Raw genomic sequence first — 21,455 nt, 5'->3', positions numbered from 1 at the left:
ACATAGGATGGGCTATGCAAATGAAGAGGTAGTACTATGCAATCAGGAACAAGCAGTGCACTTGGGAATGGCACCATGGTGGGGCAAAAACTGCCCTTCCCCTCTGATGCGGAGTAGCCTGGTCCTTGTTGCAGTGAATCTCATGAGGCGGCATTACAATGTGCTGCTATTTTCAGAGAGTGCACTTGATGTACTGCATCCCTTAGGAATCCTTGCAATAAACAAGCCCTTTACACACACACTCTCAGTGGAAATGATGCATATTTAGCCAGTATGCACCCCACACATCAAAATATTATTGGAAAAATTTTAAAACACTAATATAGCTTATATCCCATTTTCTTGTCTTTATTCCTTTTATAGCACGCACGCACACCAGGGTTAGAAAGAAGCTTCAATCTACCAGCTGGTTAATTGATTCCGAAAGTTGGGTTTTTTTGCCATTTTTGAAAAGATCACCAATCAGTTGCAGGGAGAAGCAGATCCAGCTGCGTTTTGGGAAATGTGGTGGGCCTTTGTGACTTACATAACTAGACCAGTACACAGATGGACAGATGATGCTCCTGATGATGATGAATTTTGGAAAATTATTTTAGATTTCCAGATATACTGTGTATGTAGTAATGAAATTATTATTATAAACATCCTCCTTTCGGATGAATTATCAAGATGCTGTATTTTCTAAACCTATGCTGTTTTTATGTGATTATAACGATTTTTTTTTAGGTCTAATGTGAGAAATAAATAAAATTTAATCTTAAGGAAGATTGGGGAAAATTGTATGGCTCTATGGATGTAGTGTGATCAGTTCAATTAGATGTTTGTAAACTTGTCAAGGGGCATCAAGACCCCAAAGAAAATCAAAATGAGTCTAGTTAGATAGGTTATTTCCATATCTGACTACTTTACGGACACGACAGATCAATGGTTTGACATTATCAGGATCAGCAAACCAGTCTTTTTCACCATACCACACAGTTGTTGGTATGTTCAGACGTTCTAGGTTGTATGACAGAGGTTCAGTCTTTAAAAAAAAATGGAGGTATTTTGTACATTAAACCTGGCAAATGTAAAAAAAATGTTTTGCATGGTTCAGTCACTGGCATTTACAGGTAAGGCTGTACCCTTGTCTGCTGCTGCCAATCAGTGTAGACAATACTGAACTAGGGATGGGCTAACTGTCAATCTGGTTTCTCTCCATTTCTAATTTTTACAATCTCAAGTTCATTTCTCCACATTTTCACACCAGTCTGTAATTTTTTTAAAAAAGATCCTCATGAATAGGGATGGAGAAAAATATGATTCAGTTCACATTGAAAACTGAATCTATCAAATTCACACATTCTGAAACAGTGCAAGAACCAAAACACAGCCACCCTTTGAAATTTGCACTTCTCTGAATTTTGCATTGCAGTTCTCCAACAAAAGAATGGTTACAAAATACATACATTAGGGGAAAGTATGCATAAAAATGAATGTATTGCTGAAAATAACATACAAAAATGCATTACATAAGGATATATTACATGCAAAATGTGTACATTAGTCAAAACTATCTACAAAATGTTTTATTAGGAGAAATTTGCACTAGAATTGGAGAAATTTTCATGAAGGTTTTCTTAAAATCATAAATTGCTGCTGAAATATGGAGAACCCAATTTAAGACTGGAAAAGGGATACACCGAGAAAACTAAAAGTGATAATCCATCCCTACTCATGAAAATGCATCAGAATTTTAGTACTACTTTGTCCTAATGGGCACATTATTGTATGCAGCTTTGCATAACATACCATTTTTGCAAAGCAATTTTCCCTAATATAATGCATGTTATTTTCATGAATATATGTATTTTATGCACACTTTTGAACATATTGCTTCACTGACAAACTACACTGTAAAATTCAAAAAAGTGAATTTTAAAGGATGGCTGTGTTTTGGATTGCTTATTGTTCCAGAAAGTGCAAGTTTGGCAGGTTCTGCCATGAACCTGGCCCGGTTCAGTCCCAGGACTCAATTCCCAAATCCAGGGCAATTGATCCTGGCAAGGCACAACCCGTGCCTCCCTTATCAGGGCAACAACAACCCTGCAAGGTAGGTAGACTGCCACCACCCCTTAAATTGATCAACCACTCTAGGCCACGGGGAAACCCAAAGTGCCAGAAACAGTCCCACCAAGGATTCCAACAGACAAGAGCCAAAAGAGCACTCCTTGTCTTGGAGCCTTAGGCAAGATATCCAAATATACAGTAGTCTGTGGTCAGTAGCCAAATTACCAGATTCAGGGCCACACTACTCCTGCAGTGAATATACACAGGTAAATAAGAAATAGCTTTATTAAATAAAATATTGCAGCAAATTAGCTCCTTAAAACCTACCTTCTGAGGGCCAGGTAAAATACACAGTGAGTTACAGTCACAGACAAATATAACAAAACTATCTAGCCTAGTCTATACTTACAAAGAGGTAAACAGCAAAATAGCTTCATGGTTCCACATCTCCCCAGAGATGTATAGTCTGGATAGCAAGTGATAAAGTGGAACCTCAATATCAGGTAACACCACCACATTGAGGAACAAAGGATAAACTTTGAATCCTATACTTATGGGAAAGATCGTAGCAACAGCCAAGAATTAATTAGCCAATCAGGAGGCTTTCAGATGATGACAACCTCCTGGAGGTTTTTGTGCCTAACTGGCATGTTTTCCCCAAACTTTCCCAGGCCTGTGGCCTTGATTGTACCAGTCACCACTGATAAGCAGGTGTTCTTCCTTAGACCTAATTAACTAGCTTCAGCTGTGAAAGAATGCAAGTCATTGCTCTTTCCAGAGGCCCATTTCAGACAAGATGAATTCCCACAATTCTTTGCCACAGAGCCATTGTAAAAATCAGGCTTTCTTGACAGGTTTATCTTTAAGTGCAGACTGAATTAAATTTCTCCCCCATCCCTATAGATGTACCAATGGTCTGTCTCAGTATAAGGCAGCACACTATGTTCCTGCAACAAACAAACCTATCTTCCCTGAAAGGGTTACCCGATTCATTTCACTGGAAAGAGAGGTGCTTTGTGTCTGCATTCATATGCTTGCATGGAGCTGCCCTCACAATTGGAATGAATGGGAGTAGCTTGTATGTTAGGAAGCTCTTTTTTTTCCAATTAATTTTTATTCAAATTTTCAAAACCAAAACAATACAAAAAAAAACACAAATCAATAACTAATACAATAAAAAAGAAAAAAATATAAAAATATTGACTTCCGATTTGTCACAGTTCAGCTATAAATCTATAATATATAACAAGCCTGTCTCTAAGTATATTATAAAATCACCTTCCTCCAGCGGTTATCTTAATTGGTTTTAAATCTCATTAACATCATATCATTTTATTCTTCCACAACAAGTCAAAGAGAAGTTTCCAGTCCTTGAAATATATGTCCATCAATTTTTTTCTAGATAAACATGCCAATTAATCCAACTCATCAAGTCCAGTAATTTCAAATTGTTCTTCTTCCATTATCCGTATTGGTTCCATCTTCCTTCTTCCATCTTTACGCACCCAATAATCTTGCTGTCATAGTCATATAATAAGAGTCTGATAGGAATTTCCTTTGTCACAGATATTTTCTTGCCATCAATTCCGAACGTATCACTGAAGTATTGTTGCAAAGCCGCATCTCTGTTCCTCTTTTTTACATGATACACTAGCACATCTCTTGAAGATTTTTCCATTGACACAAAACAGGGATTAATTCTGTTAACTTTCTCCATTTCAAGTTCCATCAAATCCTTCCAGTCCAGGAATTTTTTTGAACCGATAATATCTTTATCTCCAATCTCTTCAATTCCTTCAGGGACAGCGCTGATTTCCAAACCATAATATTTGTCTCCAGGATCCATCACAGCCAGGAAATCCAAATCTTTTTCCATGTTCATATTTAATCCAATCTCCATAGTTTGAACCTTGCCTTTAATTTCTCTTTCATCCTTTTTTTGTTTTCCAGATCTATCTTTATTCTCCTTTCTCATAGAATCCTGAATTTCTTTCAGCTCCTGTCTCATTTCGTCAAATTCAATTCTCCATGCTTGACTATTATTTCTCAGTTCTTGTTTTATTGACTTAATCCCATTCATTATTTTCTGAAACATGTCTAAAGATAAAGTCCCTTCTTGTACATCCATGATCTTCTTAATTGTCATTCTTAAAGCCAAAGGAACAAAACTCCTTCAATTTTCAATGTCCCAAGCAAAGAGCAGTTTATTTCTTTTCCAGTTACAAAGGGGTTAATCTTTCAAACCAACTGGCATCACACTCTAGACAGCCCTTATCTCTTATATGCCCAGAAGTGCAAAAACAGCTTTAGTTCACAGCGTCCAAATAACTAGTAGCAGAGAGAATGAGCAGATTCGTCAAAAAAAAAAGTAGATCAGAAAAAATAGTCCCAGACATATATTACACAAAAGTCTTATAAATCAAAAAGATTTTTCTTTTCTCTTCCAATCAGAAACCCCTCATCCGTTGTAATCTTTATAATGCTATTTTCCATGTCAGCTTTTTGCAATAAAAAAAAGATAGGCTATTTTTATTTTCTTCCCCCTTAATTCCGTGAGTAAAAGAGAAGGAAAGTTTTGGCTCACCCAGGTTTTCTTAATTGCTGACTCTTTGACAAATCTCTTTAGCTGTATAGATAAGAAAGTAATAAGCATAGACAGGAGGATGCTTGCCTGTTAGTCCGTTTTTCTTTAAAGACAAAAAAAACGGGTCACTTATTCAGCTGAGCTAGCTAAAAATCCTCGCTCCGTCCGAGGAAGCTCTGAGTGTGCATGTTCTAGAGGTACATGGAGCTTTAGGTATTTTATAAGTTTATTACCTGATTGTATCTAGCCATGTTTTTACTCCCATAATCAAAAGCTCTGAATTTTCCAGTTTTGTGTATCTAGAAATGGAAGAAAGAAAATGCATTCTAAACAAATTAAATATCATACTCAGTTTGTGATTTTTCATTCCATCATTTTCCTGAACTTCTAGCTTATGTAGCTTGTGCTAAGCCTTGAGCATGACTTTGTTAAGGGGTTCAACACAGGTCTGTAAAATGCCATGACAGTTTAGAAAAAAGACATTGTTCATTATGCTAAAGCACAGTGAACTCAACTTTGCTTTTCAAACACTTTACCTGTCCCCAATGCAGTAGATTTTGTACAGATGTTGAATCTGGAAAATGTGACATGTAGACATCAATGCGACTCTGCAAGAAACATTTCAGACATTACATTTTTAAGAAGAGGAGTTGCTCCTCTTTGAAGGATGGGGATACTGTCTTAATAAGTGGGACTGGCAACAAAAAGTGTAGAATGCTTATGTTCAGCTATGCTCCCTTCCAGAATACTCCATTGCATTTCCCCTCTCTGCAGTTATCTGTTTTCCTCCCAACAGTCAACCAGGATTCCATAGCTACTGACTATGCTCAGTCCTCATTTGGCTGTGTTGAGGATTCACCTCCCACTTCAGTTTTTTCATTAAAACTTCTTGTACTTCTGGAAGCCTTGGTTTTCCCACAAACCTGCTTTTGTGCATGTAGGACTCACACTTGGAAATTAGTTGCAAATTAATATATAGGTTGGTTGCCTGTGGTAATATTTATCTTAACATAGGTACACCTATGAATTAACTTATCAAAACAACTACTTTCTGCTTGCTTTATTGTCCCAATGAGATGCCCCAATTTAGATATTTCAGATATTCCCCCTTTATACATACCATATTTAGGTTCTTCTCATTAGATCCCCCAACAACTGACAGGACCCAAGAACAGAGCTTGTTGAAGACTTTGGAGCTGCATATACGAGTAATAACTTCTCTCTTAATCTCACTTCTCAGTGAGAAATCTTTCTTGCCCAAGAAAGTCTGAAAATACATCAACATGAATATGTATCAATAGAGATACATTTTCAGATACAGCAATGCTAGCAGCCTCTTACCCGATGTTGCTTGGGAATTCTAAGAAACCAAACAATCAGTGCAGTTTTAAAGGTTCAGTCTACTATGTTGACCCAAAATGGTGTCCAATTATATCCGAACATAGATGAAAAACTGCTCATTGATCTCATGCAAAATTTGGTTGTGATATCTTAAGAGATGTGCAAATACATAGCAAACAACTTCCCACAATATACGGTAGAAGTAGGATTTGGGGGTTTCTAGTCCCCTTGATCCTGGGTTGCGGGGAAGGGCTAATAGGGCTGTGTGAGTAATGCAGATGTGAAAAGATATGAGAGAGAGGGAGTAAGAAAGGACTGCACATTTCCTATATGTAAAATGATGACACTGTTTTCTTGAGTGTCTCCTGTGTGCTTAATTCCTTTAAAATAAGGTGCATTTATGTGTGCTGTTCTTTACATGCAAATTGCAGTCGGGCCTTTCTGCTTGAATTATGCACTTCTAGTTCTTCCTTTGTGGTTGTGGTTCAGCTGGAATCTGGATTGTGTTAGGCTGATCCATGTTGGGCTGCTATCACATATGGATATATTGACCGAGGGCAGGAGGTTTGAAAGCACATGAAACAGCTGGACAACCTAGGTGAACTTTTCTGTTTTACTGCCTGGCTCCCACTGAATCTCATAGGGCCCCATCAAAGTCTTCATCTTCCAAGAGCTGGCATGCCTAGCTGTAAAAAGGAAGCTGCTTCAAATGTGAAAGCCTAGACTTCAAGGATGTTCAGGGTGGGATTCTGTATACTCTGTGATCAACATTTAGTTTTCTGTGCTCAGGCAATCCAAACTCTGAACCAGGGGAGGGGGGAGTTGGATTTTGCCCTGCAGCTCATATAAATAAATTGTTCAAAAGTGCATCATTTTGTATTTGCTGTCAGCATGATTATATACATTTAACATAGTTTATGCTGATAGTTCTGCTAATCGATGTAAGAAGCTATGCAGGCAACTGGGGTTTCACTCACATAACCGCTTGTAATCCTTTTACGGGATTTCAGTAGGCATTGTTCAGACATTTTCAAGCACATCTTCACAGCATGGAATAAAAAGCTAGAAACATTTGAAAATGAAGGAAGGAAGGAAGGAAGGAAGGAAGGAAGGAAGGAAGGAAGGAAGGAAGGAAGGAAGGAAGGAAGTTGAGACTCTTCCCCAAGTACCAAATTCCTCCCTTTCCCCATGATTCTAGGGAATCATAGCATACACACAACTTTGAGGATAACAGAACAGGAACCAGAGATTGCTTACTAAGTTCCAGAAGTGGACTGGGAGGTCACTGATAGGCTAAATGTGAAGCAAGAGAGCATTGTGTATTTATGATGCATTATCCAGCAGCAGCATCCCCTCTTTCTGTGGCTTGCAAGCCTTGTTGTCATTATAATATAGAAACCAACTTGAGATGTGTATCTTTTGTGTGGTTCCAATGATCGGGTAATCAGATTTATATCCAATTAAGCCCTGGGCTTTGTAGTCTGCAACTGCTTGGCCTTCTGGGCAATTACAAGGTGCATACGTTGTCACTTGCCAGTACATTGTTAAGAGTGCCATCACTTCCACCAGAATGTGAAAAACGGCTGATTCATAGGTTGCTTTGACAGTGTGATAGTAACCACATCCTTCAACTGCACAAAGGTGCTCCATACCATCTACATTTGCATGAAACTTCAATTAGATGGATAGGACCGATCATACCAATGTCAAGGGACATTAATTGTTTTTAATGGCATTTTTGTGCCTTCAGCATATTATCTGCAGCATGTATTTAGGATGAGATAGGTTATAAATCTAAATAACTAATATAAAATATGCATTTTAAATGTTTTGACAGCTGATGGGATTTTATGATCAACATGTCTGAGTGAATTTAAGAATATTTTGTGCAGGCCTGTGGGTTCTGATGTAACGAGGACATCGAACTTGTGAAGGATAATCAATACCTTGGCACAGTCACTAACCAAAATGGAGACAATGGTTAAGAAATCAGAAGAAGGCTAGTACTGGGGAGGGCAGCTAAAGGTCCTCAAATGCAAAGATGTATCACTGTACGTTAAAGTCAGGATCATTCAGACCATGGTATTCCTGATCTCTATGTATGGATGTGAAAGTTGGACAGTGAAAAAAGCAGATAAGACAAAAATCAACTCATTTGAAATGTGGTGTTGGAGGAGAGCTTTGCGCATACCATGGACTGCAAAAAAGACAAATAATTGGGTATTAGAACAAATTAAACCAGAACTGTTGCTAGAAGCTAAAATGATGAAACTGAGGTTATCATACTTTGGACACATAATGAGAAGACACAATTCACTAGAAAAGACAATAATGCTGGTGAAAACAGAGGGAGTAGAAAAAGAGGAAGGCCAAACAAGAGATGGATTGATTTGATAAAGGAAGCCACAGACCTGAACTTACAAGATCTGAACAGGGTGGTTCATGACAGATGCTATTGGAGGTCACTGATTCATAGGGTCACCATAAGTCATAATCGAAGGCATATAACAACAACAACATGAGATAATTTGTTAAATGTAGTATATGTATACTCATCCAGAGTTCGCTTGTGACAGGGAGAATTTTTGCCTAGGACCATCACATGAGCGGATAGTTAAATTGTTCTCTAGACAACAAGCATGAAATGAGTTTAATGTTACATTGGTCGCTCTTCAGTGTGGGAATGTAACCATGTTGTCATTAGAAGGGCACTGCTAGATCAGACCAATGGCCCATCTAGTCCAGTACTCTTGTTCAGATGCCCTTGGGAAACCCACAAGCAGAACCTGAGTGCAACAGCACTCTCCCCACCTGTGATTCCCAGGCAACTGGTATTCAGAGGAATACCACCTCCAATAGTGGAGGCAGAAAATAGCCATTGTAGCTAGCAGCCATGGGTAGCCTTATCCTCCATTACTTTGTCTAATCCTCTTTTAAAGCCATCTTAATTGGTAGCCATCATCTCTTGTGAAATGAATCCCATTGTTTAACTATATGCTGTCTGAAGAATTACTTTCTTTTGCCTGCCCTTTTTTCTTTATCCACAACAGATCCTCTATAAATGTGTGTGTCTCTGTGTTAGTGCTGAAAACAAGATGAGAAAGGAAGTGTGGGCCAGCTCACACATGCTTGTTCATCCCTTGATGTCTAGAGCATTAGGTGGTAGTTTGCATGAGTTAGTAACCCACCATAGCCTCAGATACTATGGGAAGAGCTTTCATATCATTGGTTGGCACTTAAATACTTTTCAATGGATTTAATTTGCACATTCTGTCTTCCAGAGAACAGTCATTGGGTGAAATACACACACATGTGAACCAGCCCTTTGGTGATGGCAATGTGTCACATAAAGAACAGCAATAAAATAATTATATCATTACCACCAAGTCAGAAATCAAACATACCTTTATTACTCCATCAGATGCGAACAGCAGCTTGACAAAAGGGCTCTGGGGATTCTTAAGTGTGCTCAGTGGAGCCAGGGCATGAAACATTCTTATATTTTCAGCTATGTGTGGCATAGATGAAAATGTGATGAAACCTGAAAAATGCAAACACAAAATAGAGCAATCACACTCCCACACTCTCCACTTTGAGGACATGATCCTGAACATATTTACTGGAGAGTAAACTTCATTGAATACAGTGGTACATAACTTTTGAGCAAACCCGCACAAGGTTGTGCTACGACTGAGTAAACATGCATAAGATCGTCTCCTCTTTATAGGCTATTGTAAAATAACCAGAGTCCTCAACTGCTGATAGCCATACTTTCTTTCCCGAGTACAAAACAGAAATATTATGCTGATATTTCCATTAGCATAAATACACTTCAGTTATTTCAACAGAGAATCTGGCCCTTTCTCACCACTAATGAACAATGATTAAAACCTGGCAGGCTATTGTAATCCTATCCCCCAGTGGTGAAGGTGTGACCTTTCAGTTGTTGTTGGTATCCACCTCTCATTGGATTCTGCCAGCATGGCAAATGGTCAGGGATGACAGGCATCGTAATGCTAATAACTTCTGGAGGGCCACAGGTTCCTCACCCCTGCTATAGACACTCACTTGTGAGTAAGCAGTACGGAACTTCCAAATGGGATTATAGTAACGTATAGGATTGTACGATTAAACATCAAATCAGAAAGGCCCTAGATATAGCTTTTATCCTAACCCCAAAAGATGAACTTGACCTACCCTGCTTTTCAGTGACAACTTATCTAACGAGGTCCTTGAAGTCTATGTTCCACCCAGATTTTGCTATGCAATATTAATATCATAATGATGTCGACAACATACCTTGAGTAGCACCCTGAGAAAATCCAACAAAATGCAACTTGGGCATTCTAGATTTCTCCACAATAAATGAGATTATGAAAGGAAGGTCATATTTGGCCATTTCATCAAAGCTGTAATATAAGATGTATATATATGTTTACAATTGATACCAGGTGAAGCTACTGACTCTATTCTCATATAGAGTGATAAAACCAGTCAGAATGCTCTAACTGAAATCAATGGGAGATCAAAGTCCTTCATGAAGCTGGGCTAGATCTGACCCAGAATTCTATGGAGGGTATATGGCATAAAGACTACAAATCCCTTTGAACTACTGCGATATAGTGACACAATGAACTCTGTACTAAACTCTGTACATGCATTGCCTTATATGCAGAGAAACAGCTTGTGCCATCAGCAATCTCTGTGTATGTGCAAGGGGTAATTCATTTCATAGATGACAGCAGGAAAAAACACCATGAACGTGCCTAATATGCTAGCAGCCCCACTTCAGTATTTTGATGTTAGCATTTAAAGCCCTATACAGCTTGGAGCCAGATTATATGAGGGACCGCCTTGCCCAGCAATTGAATTCCTCTGCTGGGGCATTGCTAAGAGTCCTCCAAAATATACCTAACATCAGCTAGAAACTGGACCTTAGTGTTCCAGTTCTAGCTCTGTGGAAATCAGACAAATGCCTAGAATTTTTGCTTTTAGGCAGCTGCTGAATTTTATTTATTTATTGCATTTGCATACCGCCCCATAGCCGAAGTTCTCTGGACGGTTTACAACAATTAAAAACATTAAAAATAAATATACAAATTTAAAAACACATTTTTTAAAAGCAATTTAAAAACACATGCTAAAATGCCTAGGAGAAGAGGAAAGTCTTGACCTGGCACCGAAAAGATAACAGTGTTGGCACCAAGTGCACCTCGTCAGGGAAATCATTCCATGATTTGAAAGCTTACCATTTAAAGAGAGCTTTCCCTGAAGAATGACTCAGCCTTTTGATATCCTGTCCTGGATGGGGTTGCACTCCCCCTGAAGGAGCAGGTTCGTAGCTTGGGGGTTCTCCTAGAACCATCTCTGTCACTTGAGGCTCAGGTAGCCTCAGTGGCACAGAGTGCCTTCTACCAACTTTGGTTCATGGCCCAGCTATGCCCCTCTCTGGACAGGAATAACCTGGCTTCAGTTGTTCATGCTCTGGTAACCTCCAAGTTATATTACTGCAATGCACTCTACGTGGGGCTGCCTTTGAAGACGGTTCAGAAACTGCAGGTTGTGCAAAATGCAGTGGCCAGATTGGTAACAGGGACCAGACGGCTTGAACATATAAAACTGATTCTGGCCCGCTTGCATTGGCTGCCTGTATGTTTCCGGCTCAATTGAAGGTGCTGGTTTTAACCTATCAAGCCTTACATGGCTTAGGACCACAATACCTGATGGAACGCCTCTCCCAACACGAACCCACCAGTACACAACGCTCAACATCCAAGGCCCTCCTCTGGGTGCCTCCTCCGAGGGAAGCTGGGAGGTTGGCAACAAGGGAGAAGGCCTTCTCAGTGGTGGCCCCCAAATTATGGAATGATGTTCTTGACGAGGTGCACCTGGCGCCAACACTGTTATCTTTTAGGCCCCAGGTCAAGACTTTCCTCTTCTCCCAGGCATTTTAGCATGTGTTTTTAAATTGCTCTTTAAAAAATGTGTTTTTAAATTTGTATATTTGTTTTTAATGTTTTCAATTGTTATAAACTGCCCAGAGAGCTTCAGCTATGGGGCAGTACACAAATGCAATAAATAAATAAATAAATAAATAAATAATATACAATACAGAATTTCTGCAATTTGATACTTTTAAGATTTTTAAAAAAGATTCTTATAGGTATGTTTTTTTAATATATACATTGTTTTATATTTCCATTTACAGCACTTTGGAAACATTTTTTAAGAAGCCGTTTCTAAATCTTTAAATACATAAATAAAGAGGCATCCTAGAAATTGTATAGGAATTAATTATAACAGTAAATACATTAATGTGATTTGCCAGATTTCTGCATCATAATGATTCCTTGTTAAAGATGTAAGGATTTTCCCAATGCATTTTCACAACCATTGATCTGGAATGAAGATTCCCTGATTATTGATTGTTAAAATCATCATGTTGCTCATATTACATACATGAAATTTCATATTTGAGTTTTTTAACAGGGCAATTAGAAATGTTCGTGAATTGCATACATTTGCAAATATATATTTTTCTCCTCCACCTTAAAGCTGCTCTAAAAATGTATTAAGTACAAACACAAATTTAAAAATAAAATTTAATGACTGGTTTCAACAGTTTCTACACATTGAATATTAGAGTACCTGTAAGCAAAATATTGTTCTTGGTTAGCTGTAAGTTTTTGATGCTTTCGTGACCAGGAGTTGCCCCTGTTATTCCCTATCCATACATCATATCCGGCATCTGCTAGCATGAACCCGAGGCTGTTGTTGGGCATATTTGCAACCCAGCTGCTTCCCTCTAAAGCAAAGCCATGTTGCAAAAGCACAACGGGTTTAGCTGTGAAAGGAAACACAAAGATCATTATTTCACTACAACCACACAAAAATAAAAGTATAAACGGGAACTCTCCTGTGCAGAGTTTTCATGTCCACATTCATTTTCATTGCTGCCCTGGGCTCCTTCTGGGAGGAAGGGCTGGATATAAATTTACTAATAAATGAACAAATATGTAAAAGGTCTTTGAATGGATGTTGCAAATAAATTTGAAAAACTTAACAACTCAGGATGCTGTGCTTTGCTGCAATTTTTTTGTCTTTCCAGAAAAACAAATGATGTGGAATGGAGCAAAAGTGACAACACAAATGCATTGATTCTTCCACAACTGCCAGTAACTGCTGCTCCTAAGATCATTAAGTTACCATATTTCTCCTGAAACCAACATATCCTGTGTATCAAGTTCACATGGAGTTTCTAGAGTGGTTTAACAAACAATTCCCTCTTCTCAGGGAACCCTGAGAATTGCTCTGAGGGGAATTGGGACAGTCAACAAACTAGAGTCCCCAGGATTCTTTGGGGGAACACATAACAGTTTAAAGTGGTGTAATAGTGTTCTAAGTATATGGTGATGCGGCCCTAAGGTCTACCCAAAGTAAGCACCCACCCATGAAGTTCATGGAACTCACCCACAGGTAAGTTCACAGCCCAAGTTTACCTAAAGCATTCTCACATTTCCATATTTGACATGGTTACTAGGCAGGTCACATGAGCTACTTTCATTTTGGAGGGTATTTTCCATTCCTTTGTACTACTTTGTCTCATGTTAAGGCCACCATAATGGCCACAAAGTCAGAAAGCATTCGCTTGGGTTCTTTCTTGCTTCCAGGTGTTAAAGTTGTTGGTATTGTTGTTCTAGCTGTGTCTTAATTGCACTCTTAATGGAGGGTGTGAAGACATGTTGTAGCAGATCCCCATGTTTCAAAAGAGGTACGACAAGAATGAGTGAGGAATGTGAATGTGGGCAGCAGAAAGGAGGTGGCTGGTAAGGCCCAATACTTGGTAGGAAAGATACACTGCAGGGAAAGCTGCCACCCTCAAAGCTTAATTGCTTCTGTCAGAAAGATTCACGCGGCTCCTACAGAGCTATGCTTACTTTCTGCTAATTGATGCGGCTGAATGATGCTGCTGCCTGGTGCTGTCAGGGAAAGACTTGGGGCAGATGCCAGGAGGGCTCCCAATTCCAGAATGGTCAGCAAGGGCCCAAATGCAGCAAGGCTGAATTACCACATTTTGAAGTAAGAGAAGTTTTATGTGCACAACCAGAAGAGGAGGTTTAGGCACTGGGCAAAGGTTCTGTCAGGGAAGGACTATGGGACATGAAAAAGCATCAGCATTTTAGTGCAAAATGATCCTAATATATCCATATGCGTATGTGCAATTCTCCCTAATTTATATGTTTTTGCAAAGCAATTTCCCAAATATAATGCATTTTCATATGTTATTTTCATGATTTTTTATACACACTTTACCTTAGTACAGTATATACATTTTCAGACATATTACTTGGCAGGAAAACTGCATTGCGAATTTCAAAGGATGGCTGTAATTTGGTTTGTATATTGTTTTGGAAAGTGTGAATTAGATTGTTTTAATTGTGACCTGAATTGAATCCTCCACCCCATTCCTAGTGTGAACTGGCCCTATGGAGATGGCACAAAGAAAAGTTTTCTTAAGTGTGATGTTCCTATATTAATGTATATATGGTAAGTGTTGTTGTTTAGAAGATACATGGTAAGTGGAGTGAAAGAGGAGGGGGAGTGAATGGGCAGTAGAATGCTAGATGATTGGCTGAGTGTTTAAAATGGCTGAACGTATAAAAGGAAGAGGGAGAGTGGAATCTGGGGGGAGAAGAGAAAGAGTGGATTGCTTGGTGGGGTTTAGAGAGTTGTTTGCCAGGAGAGAGTGGAGAAGGAGGGGGGTGGAGTTCGGATTAGTATTGAGTAAAACCATATGCTTATGTGCCTTAAGAAGAAATCTTGTTAATCTTGTTAGCTTTGTTATCTTTAATAAATACTTAATTTGGTTTACCAAAGGCCTGATCCTTGGCTGGGGTTTCATAGACCAGAAGGGAGGGTAAGGTAATGACCAAGGCTGAAGGGGTACTGTAACAAATGGTGGCAGCGGTGAAGAGAATTACAATACCAGTATTCAGAGTCTCTGGGAATACTAGTATTAGGACGTGACTGGTGGTTGCCTAGCAGGGGGATCTGTTGAGATCTGTGCTAGAGCGGGGAGAGAAACAATAAAAAAAGGACAGTCCGGACTGGTGGAGTCCCTGGTGGTGCCTAGTGACAGGCAGTAGCCACATGCAGGTAGGAACCTGACAGGGACAGCCAGGGAAGGGCGTCACATTAAGCAATTCGCATGAATTAAGAAAACTCCCAGACTTCTTTGTGTGTTTACTTATGCATGTTCCAGAATCCTGTCACAAGGAATTCTGTTGACAGTGAGGATGTAACCATCAGGTGTTACTTCTTCATATTCTTCAGCACAGTATCCTCTACGGTGGATGATCTCGCTCTGTACAGTGACACATAAGTTTGATTTAATTTATTTGAGATCATACATTAACAGTACATGCAGATGAGTGTCTAATTTTCTGGAAATGGTTACAGTAAAAAGAATTCACTTCTCCTTCATGAAGAATTATGTTTATTGTTGAAACTTGAGTGCTTTGCCATTAGCGATAGAAAAAAACAGTGATGCCACCAAAAAATTATGGGATGGACCCAGTAATTCAAGGACAAAACATTTTCTGTCCCCAAACTTGTGTCATCAAATAATTTAACTATTCATCAGCATATTTACTCTCAAGTTCCACTGAACACAATCATGTTTGCTTCTGATTAGCATGTACTGGGCTGCATTCACACTGCACATTTATTCCACTATTATTCCACTTTAAACAGTCATGACTTCCCCCAAAGTATGCTGGGAATTGTAGTTTGTGAAGGGTGTTGAGAGTTGTTAGGAGACCCCTATTTCTCTCACAGAGCTACAGTTGCCAGAGTCCCCTGAGAAGAGGAATTGATTGTTAAACCACTCAGGGAATTGTAGCTCTCTGAGGAGAATAGGTGCCTCCTAACAACTCTCAGTCCTCTTCCCAAACCACACTTCCCAGGATTCTTTGGAGGAAGCCATGAGTATTTAAAGTGGAATGTGGAATTATTGCCTTAATATCTCTTGCAAGTAAAGTAATGCTGAAGATTCTACAACAAAGGCTCTTACCATATGTTAAGGGTTAATTCCTCTGACACACTAAAGCACCTCCTTGAGGGTCATCCTTGAGAGTTATCTTCTGTTTTGATTAAGCACTGCCATATATAAATATAAATATAAATTTTATTTGTTAGTCGCCTATCTGTCCGACTATACGGACACTCTAGGCGACTTACAACAATTAAAATACAATATACAATATACAATAAATAAAATACAAATTACAATATACAATACAACTGATATCAAAACATCTGATTAGTACAGCAATCTAATCCATCCCGAAATTATAGGCCTGCCTGAAGAGCCAGGTCTTTAAAGCTCTACGGAAACCCATCAGGGAGGAAGCATGTCGAAGATCATAAGGGAGAGAGTTCCAGAGAGTGGGGGCCACCACCGAGAACGCCCTCTCCCTGGTCCGCACCAGCCTAGCTGTTTTGACTGGTGGGACCGAGAGGAGGTCCTGTGTGGCTGATCTTGTGAGGCGGCTTACTTGATGATACTGGAGGCGGTCCTTCAGATAAACTGGGCCGAAACCGTTTAGGGTTTTAAAGGTCAACACCAACACCTTGAATTGAGCCCGGTAAACCACTGGTAACCAGTGTAGGTCTACTAACACTGGGGTAATATGGTCCCGGCAATGGCTATGCTTAATCAAGTGTGCCGCCGCATTCTGTACCAGCTGCAGTTTCCGGACTGTTTTCAAGGGTAACCCCACATAGAACGCATTACAGTAGTCCAAGCGAGAGGAGACCAGAGCATGTATCACTTGCGGGAGCAGATGTGCAGGAAGGTAGGGTCGTAGCCTCTGTATCAGATGTAATTGATACCAAGCTGCCCGGCTCACTGCTGAAACCTGAGTCTCCATGGACTGCTGGGTGTCAAGAATGACCCCTAGGCTGCGGACCTAGTTCTTCAGGGGCAATCTTACCCCATTAAGGACCAAGTCGATGTTTCCCAACCTTCTCCTGTCACCCACAAGCAACACCTCGGTCTTGTCGGGGTTAAGCTTCAGCCTGTTCTCACCCATCCATCCACTTACGGACTCCAGGCACTTGGACATGGTTTCCACAGCCAACTCTGGTGAGGACTTAAAGGAGAGATAGAGCTGAGTGTCTTCGGCATATTGATGACACTGCAGCCCAAAACTCCTGATGATAGCTCCCAGCGGCTTCACATAGATGTTGAATAGCATGGGGGAGAGGATAGATCCCTGTGGCACTCCACAGTTAAGAGGCCAAGGGTCTGAGACCTCATCCCCCACTGCCACCCGTTGGTACCTACCTGAGAGATAGGAATGGAACCACTGTAAGACAGTGCCCCCCATTCCCAATCCCTCTAGGCGATTTAACAGGATACCGTGGTCAACGGTATCAAAAGCCGCTGAGAGATCTAGGAGGATGAGGAAAGTATATTCTCCCCTATCCAACGCCCTCCTCATATCATCCACCAGAGTGACCAAGGCTGTTTCAGTTCCATGACCAGTCCTGAAGCCCGATTGGAATGGATCCAAATAATCTGCTTCATCCAAGTGTGTCTGTAGCTGTTTGGCCACCACTCGCTCTATCACCTTGCCCAAGAATGGTAAATTAGAAACTGGACGAAAGTTATTCAACTCTTGGGGATCCAAGGAGGACTTTTTTAAGATGGGCTTTATCACTGCCTCCTTGAAGGCTGATGGCATTGCACCCTCTTTCAAGGATGCATTTACCATTGCCCTGATCCCTTCACCCAGTTTCTCTTTGCAGCTCATAATGAGCCACGAAGGGCAACGGATGTCTATATCCGCCATCTTAGTAATGTAAGCTGTTCATGTACTATGGCTGGAAGCATGACTCAGGGAATACACTGGTGGAACTAGTTCAATGTAACACACTGTAATATTACCATATATGGAGTTCCTACTGTAAGCTTCCTGTAAGTTGTTTACTAAGGGGTATAAATATCGGGGGAACAAGACAGTCTGGGTCGACCGCACTCACTCTGAATTGCTGGTGTGAGTGCTGCTTATTTTTTAATAAATTATTTTTTAAGTTTTATCCTGAACTGCTGTTAGCGTCTTGTTTTGAGCCAGAGCGAGAAACGAACATTATTTTCTCATAACACCATATTTGGAGCAAGAAATGCCAGATGTCCAAGCTGGATTTAGAAAGGGAAGAGGTACCAGAGATCATACAGCAAACATACATTGGATAATGGAATAGACCAAGGAATTTCAGAAGAAAATCACCCTGTGCTTTATAGATTACAGCAATGCCATTGATTGTGTAACTCATGAAAAACTATAGAATGCTTTAAAATAAATGGGGGTGCCACAGCATCTGATTGTCCTGATGTGCAACCTATACTCTGGACAAGAAGCTATTGTATTATTTATTTATTTATTACATTTATATACCGCCCCACAGGAGAAACTCTCTGGGCAGTTTACAGCAATTTAAAACATTAAAAACAAATACACAAATTTTAAAACACAAAAACAATTTAAAAACACAATTTAAATTTTTTTAAAAACAATTTAAAAATACTGTAAGGACAGAATATGGAGAAACCAACTGGTTCCCCATCGGAAAGGGTGTGAGACAGGGGCGTATTTTATCACCCTATTTGGCACAGCCATTAACCAAAATGGAGACAACAGTCAAGAAATCAGAAGGCTAGGACTGGGGAGGGCAGCTATGACAGAACTAGAAAAGATCCTCGAATGCAAAGATGTATCACTGAACACTAAAGTCAGGATTCAGACCATGGTATTCCTGATTTCTGTGTATGGATATAGAAGTTGGACAGTGAAAAAAGCAGATAAGAAAATAAGCAACTCATTTGAAAAGTGTTGGAGGAGGGTTTTGCAGATACCATGGACTGCAAAAAAGACAAATAATTGGCTGTTAGAACAAATTAAACCAGAACTATCACTAGAAGCTAAAATGATGAAACTGAGCTTATCATACTTTGGACGCATCATGAGAAGACATGATTCACTAGAAAAGACAATAATGCTGGGGAAAACAGATGGAGTAGAAAAAGAGGAAGACTAAACAAGTGATGGATTGATTCCATGAAGGAAGCCACAGATCTGAACAGGGTGGTTTACAACAAATGCTATTGGAGGTCACTGATTCATAGGGTCACCATAAGTCATAATCGACTTGAAGGCACATAACCGACACACACACAATAGTGGAATAAATGTCTGGTGTGAATGTGGTCCTAGACCATGGCTAATTTCTTAGCAGATTATCACATCAGATAGTCGGCTTGCAAGTTTTGCACATTTCTTTTTTTAACATGTCAATGTCTTGCTTGCTACTGCTAGAGAGGAAGAACACTTATAAAAGAGAACAATTCCACTTTTAACTCCATCAGCAGAGTGCCAAAGGCTCATTTTATAAAGTTTGGCTCCATTTATAACATCTGTGCTTATTATGGTTTCAGCTTCAACATTATGTCCAGCAACACGTCACAACTTACTACATTCATGTATGCTTCAGGATTCACATTGCCTGTTCTAGGTGCTGGTTCTTTTGAAGACAAAATTCCTTGGATTGTACATGCCATCAGAAAAAGGAACCACATGTTGGATCTGTATTAATGAAAAAAATATTAGTTTTGTGTAGACTAGGGGTGGATCCTGACCTCCCTCATTTCCCCACAGGCACCCAGATGGGCAGCTCCTCCTACCTCTCAATAACCTTACATCATTGTGACATCAGGTGACAATTTCAGAGGTGCTCGCTGTCAGCACCATTCAGTAGATTGGTGCTGTCAGAGAGCCCTTTTTGCCAAGGAACAATTGGAGGCACACTTTAAGCTCCTAAACGTTCCTTTGCAGGTGCATCTTTACTTGACCCATATCTGACATCACAAATGACATCAGCTGTGGGGCAAGTGGGCTTGGTTTGGGGAAAACTGCCACATGGCCAAAATTAGGACATCTGCCAAGTCTAATCAGGCCTGTGGGCTGGAAGGATGGAAGGATCAGTCAATTTCAGTTCTCTCAGCTGATAAGCGGGAGAATTCCTCCTGTGCGGTGCTGGTTGCTGCTCACTCGTGGGTGCATGCTCTCAGTCTGGGGGGGGAGAGGAGACAATAATATTTTTAATTAAAAAAAACTTTTCCCCACCCCCATAGTTTTGGAGGTGGCTCTGGGGCAGGGTGGGTGGTCCTCTCTTTGGGACAGGATGAATTGGCCCTCCCTGGGGCCCACAGATTGGGGCAATGCGGTGGATAGGGAGAGCTGTGCATCTTTACTTGCCCCATATCTGACAGAATGCATTTCTGTACGTTATTTTAACTAATATATTCATTTCTATGCACACTTTCCCCCAATATATGCATTTTTGTAAACACTGTTTAGTTGGAGAACTGAACAAAAATTTTGGATGTGTGAATTTTGAGGGATAGCTTTTCACATTGTTTCAGAAAGTGCAAGTTTGATAGATTTGTCTTTAAATCAAATTTCTCTCCCAACTCTAGATGGAATTTCCCCACTCCTGATGTCGATAACAATTTCTTACTGCACAAGCCTATGCATGATTACTCGTGGTTCTAAGTTCCACTATATTCAGTGGGGCTTACTCCGTGGTAAGCATGTTTAGTGGTAAGCTTTAGATGAGGAATTGATAGATAGGCAGGCATAATTAAATGAGTGTGCGCAAACACACAAACTGTGGAGTCACAAGACTTGATTCAGATGTTATGGGACCATGTGATAAATGCCAATAAATGTTTCCACCAAGCAGCATGTCCACACGAAGGCTAAAAAATGTATATGCTGTTTTATTTCTTTATTCCCATTACTTTTTTATCCCCCTTCCCTTGAAAATCTTAACAGAAATATCAAAATCACTGATAACGCTGAAAACCTAAAATAGACATAAACACACAGTATAAGATCAAGCCTGACATAGTGATGACGGATGCCACCCACTGAAAAACCCCTAGTACTTGCCAACTAAACCTCAGCAAAGGATTCAACTCAGAATAAGGCCTCACCTGATGATAAATGAATCTGAGGAAAGAAAATATCCCAATGAAGCTACAATAAATTTAGAAAAGATTTGCAGAGTTCACAAAAGTGGCTCACCAGATGGTGCAGAGGTGCCATGCTACCTTCCTGGAAGGTGGGTTGCTGCTGGTTACAAGCAGCGGCGAGGTTGGCATGGTGCAAATGCACAAGGCATGAGCACAGAATTGGCTCCAGCAGCGTATCTACACCACGCCAACCTCCCTGCCCCCTTGTCCCTCCCCCTCCTGGTAAGTAGCAGTGAACCATCTGCTAGGAAGTCCCACCCAGAAGGCCACTTCTGCTTTGGTGGACTGTACAACAGAAAGTTGCTGCTGTGTGACGGAAATCTTCTAAACACATGAAAACATTCAAAGCATTTGCATTAATTGCTAATTGTCTATGCCCCACTA

At 40.1% G+C, this 21,455-nt stretch overlaps 1 protein-coding gene across 1 annotated transcript; it reads right to left on the bottom strand.

Moving 5' to 3' along the window:
- Positions 1-871: 871 nt before the first annotated feature.
- On the bottom strand, positions 872-21,200 carry LOC133389656 (lipase member M-like). Its single transcript, XM_061637688.1, has 12 exons — positions 21,150-21,200; positions 20,838-20,902; positions 19,509-19,620; positions 15,228-15,338; positions 13,887-13,893; positions 12,623-12,818; positions 10,274-10,383; positions 9,379-9,515; positions 5,754-5,900; positions 5,170-5,241; positions 4,867-4,932; positions 872-1,024 (listed from the first exon to the last, which is right to left on the bottom strand). Exons 1-12 carry the CDS (start codon positions 21,198-21,200, stop codon positions 872-874), a joined length of 1,227 nt encoding a protein of 408 aa, XP_061493672.1.
- Between the last annotated feature and the right edge of the window lie 255 nt (positions 21,201-21,455).

Source organism: Rhineura floridana, chromosome 7 (genome assembly GCF_030035675.1).
Source record: "Rhineura floridana isolate rRhiFlo1 chromosome 7, rRhiFlo1.hap2, whole genome shotgun sequence".
Lineage (NCBI taxonomy): Eukaryota > Metazoa > Chordata > Lepidosauria > Squamata > Rhineuridae > Rhineura > Rhineura floridana.
This window is presented reverse-complemented; position numbering and strand designations above follow the sequence as displayed.

Coding starts and splice junctions, on each gene's coding strand:
- LOC133389656 (XM_061637688.1), bottom strand. CDS start 21,200: ATGCCAACCTCGCCGCTGCTTGTAACCAGCAGCAACCCACCTTCCAGG. Junction 19,621..20,837: donor AAGGGAAGGGGGATAAAAAA/GTAATGGGAATA, acceptor TCATTAATACAG/ATCCAACATGTGGTTCCTTT. Junction 4,933..5,169: donor ATCTACTGCATTGGGGACAG/GTAAAGTGTTTG, acceptor TTCCATTTCTAG/ATACACAAAACTGGAAAATT.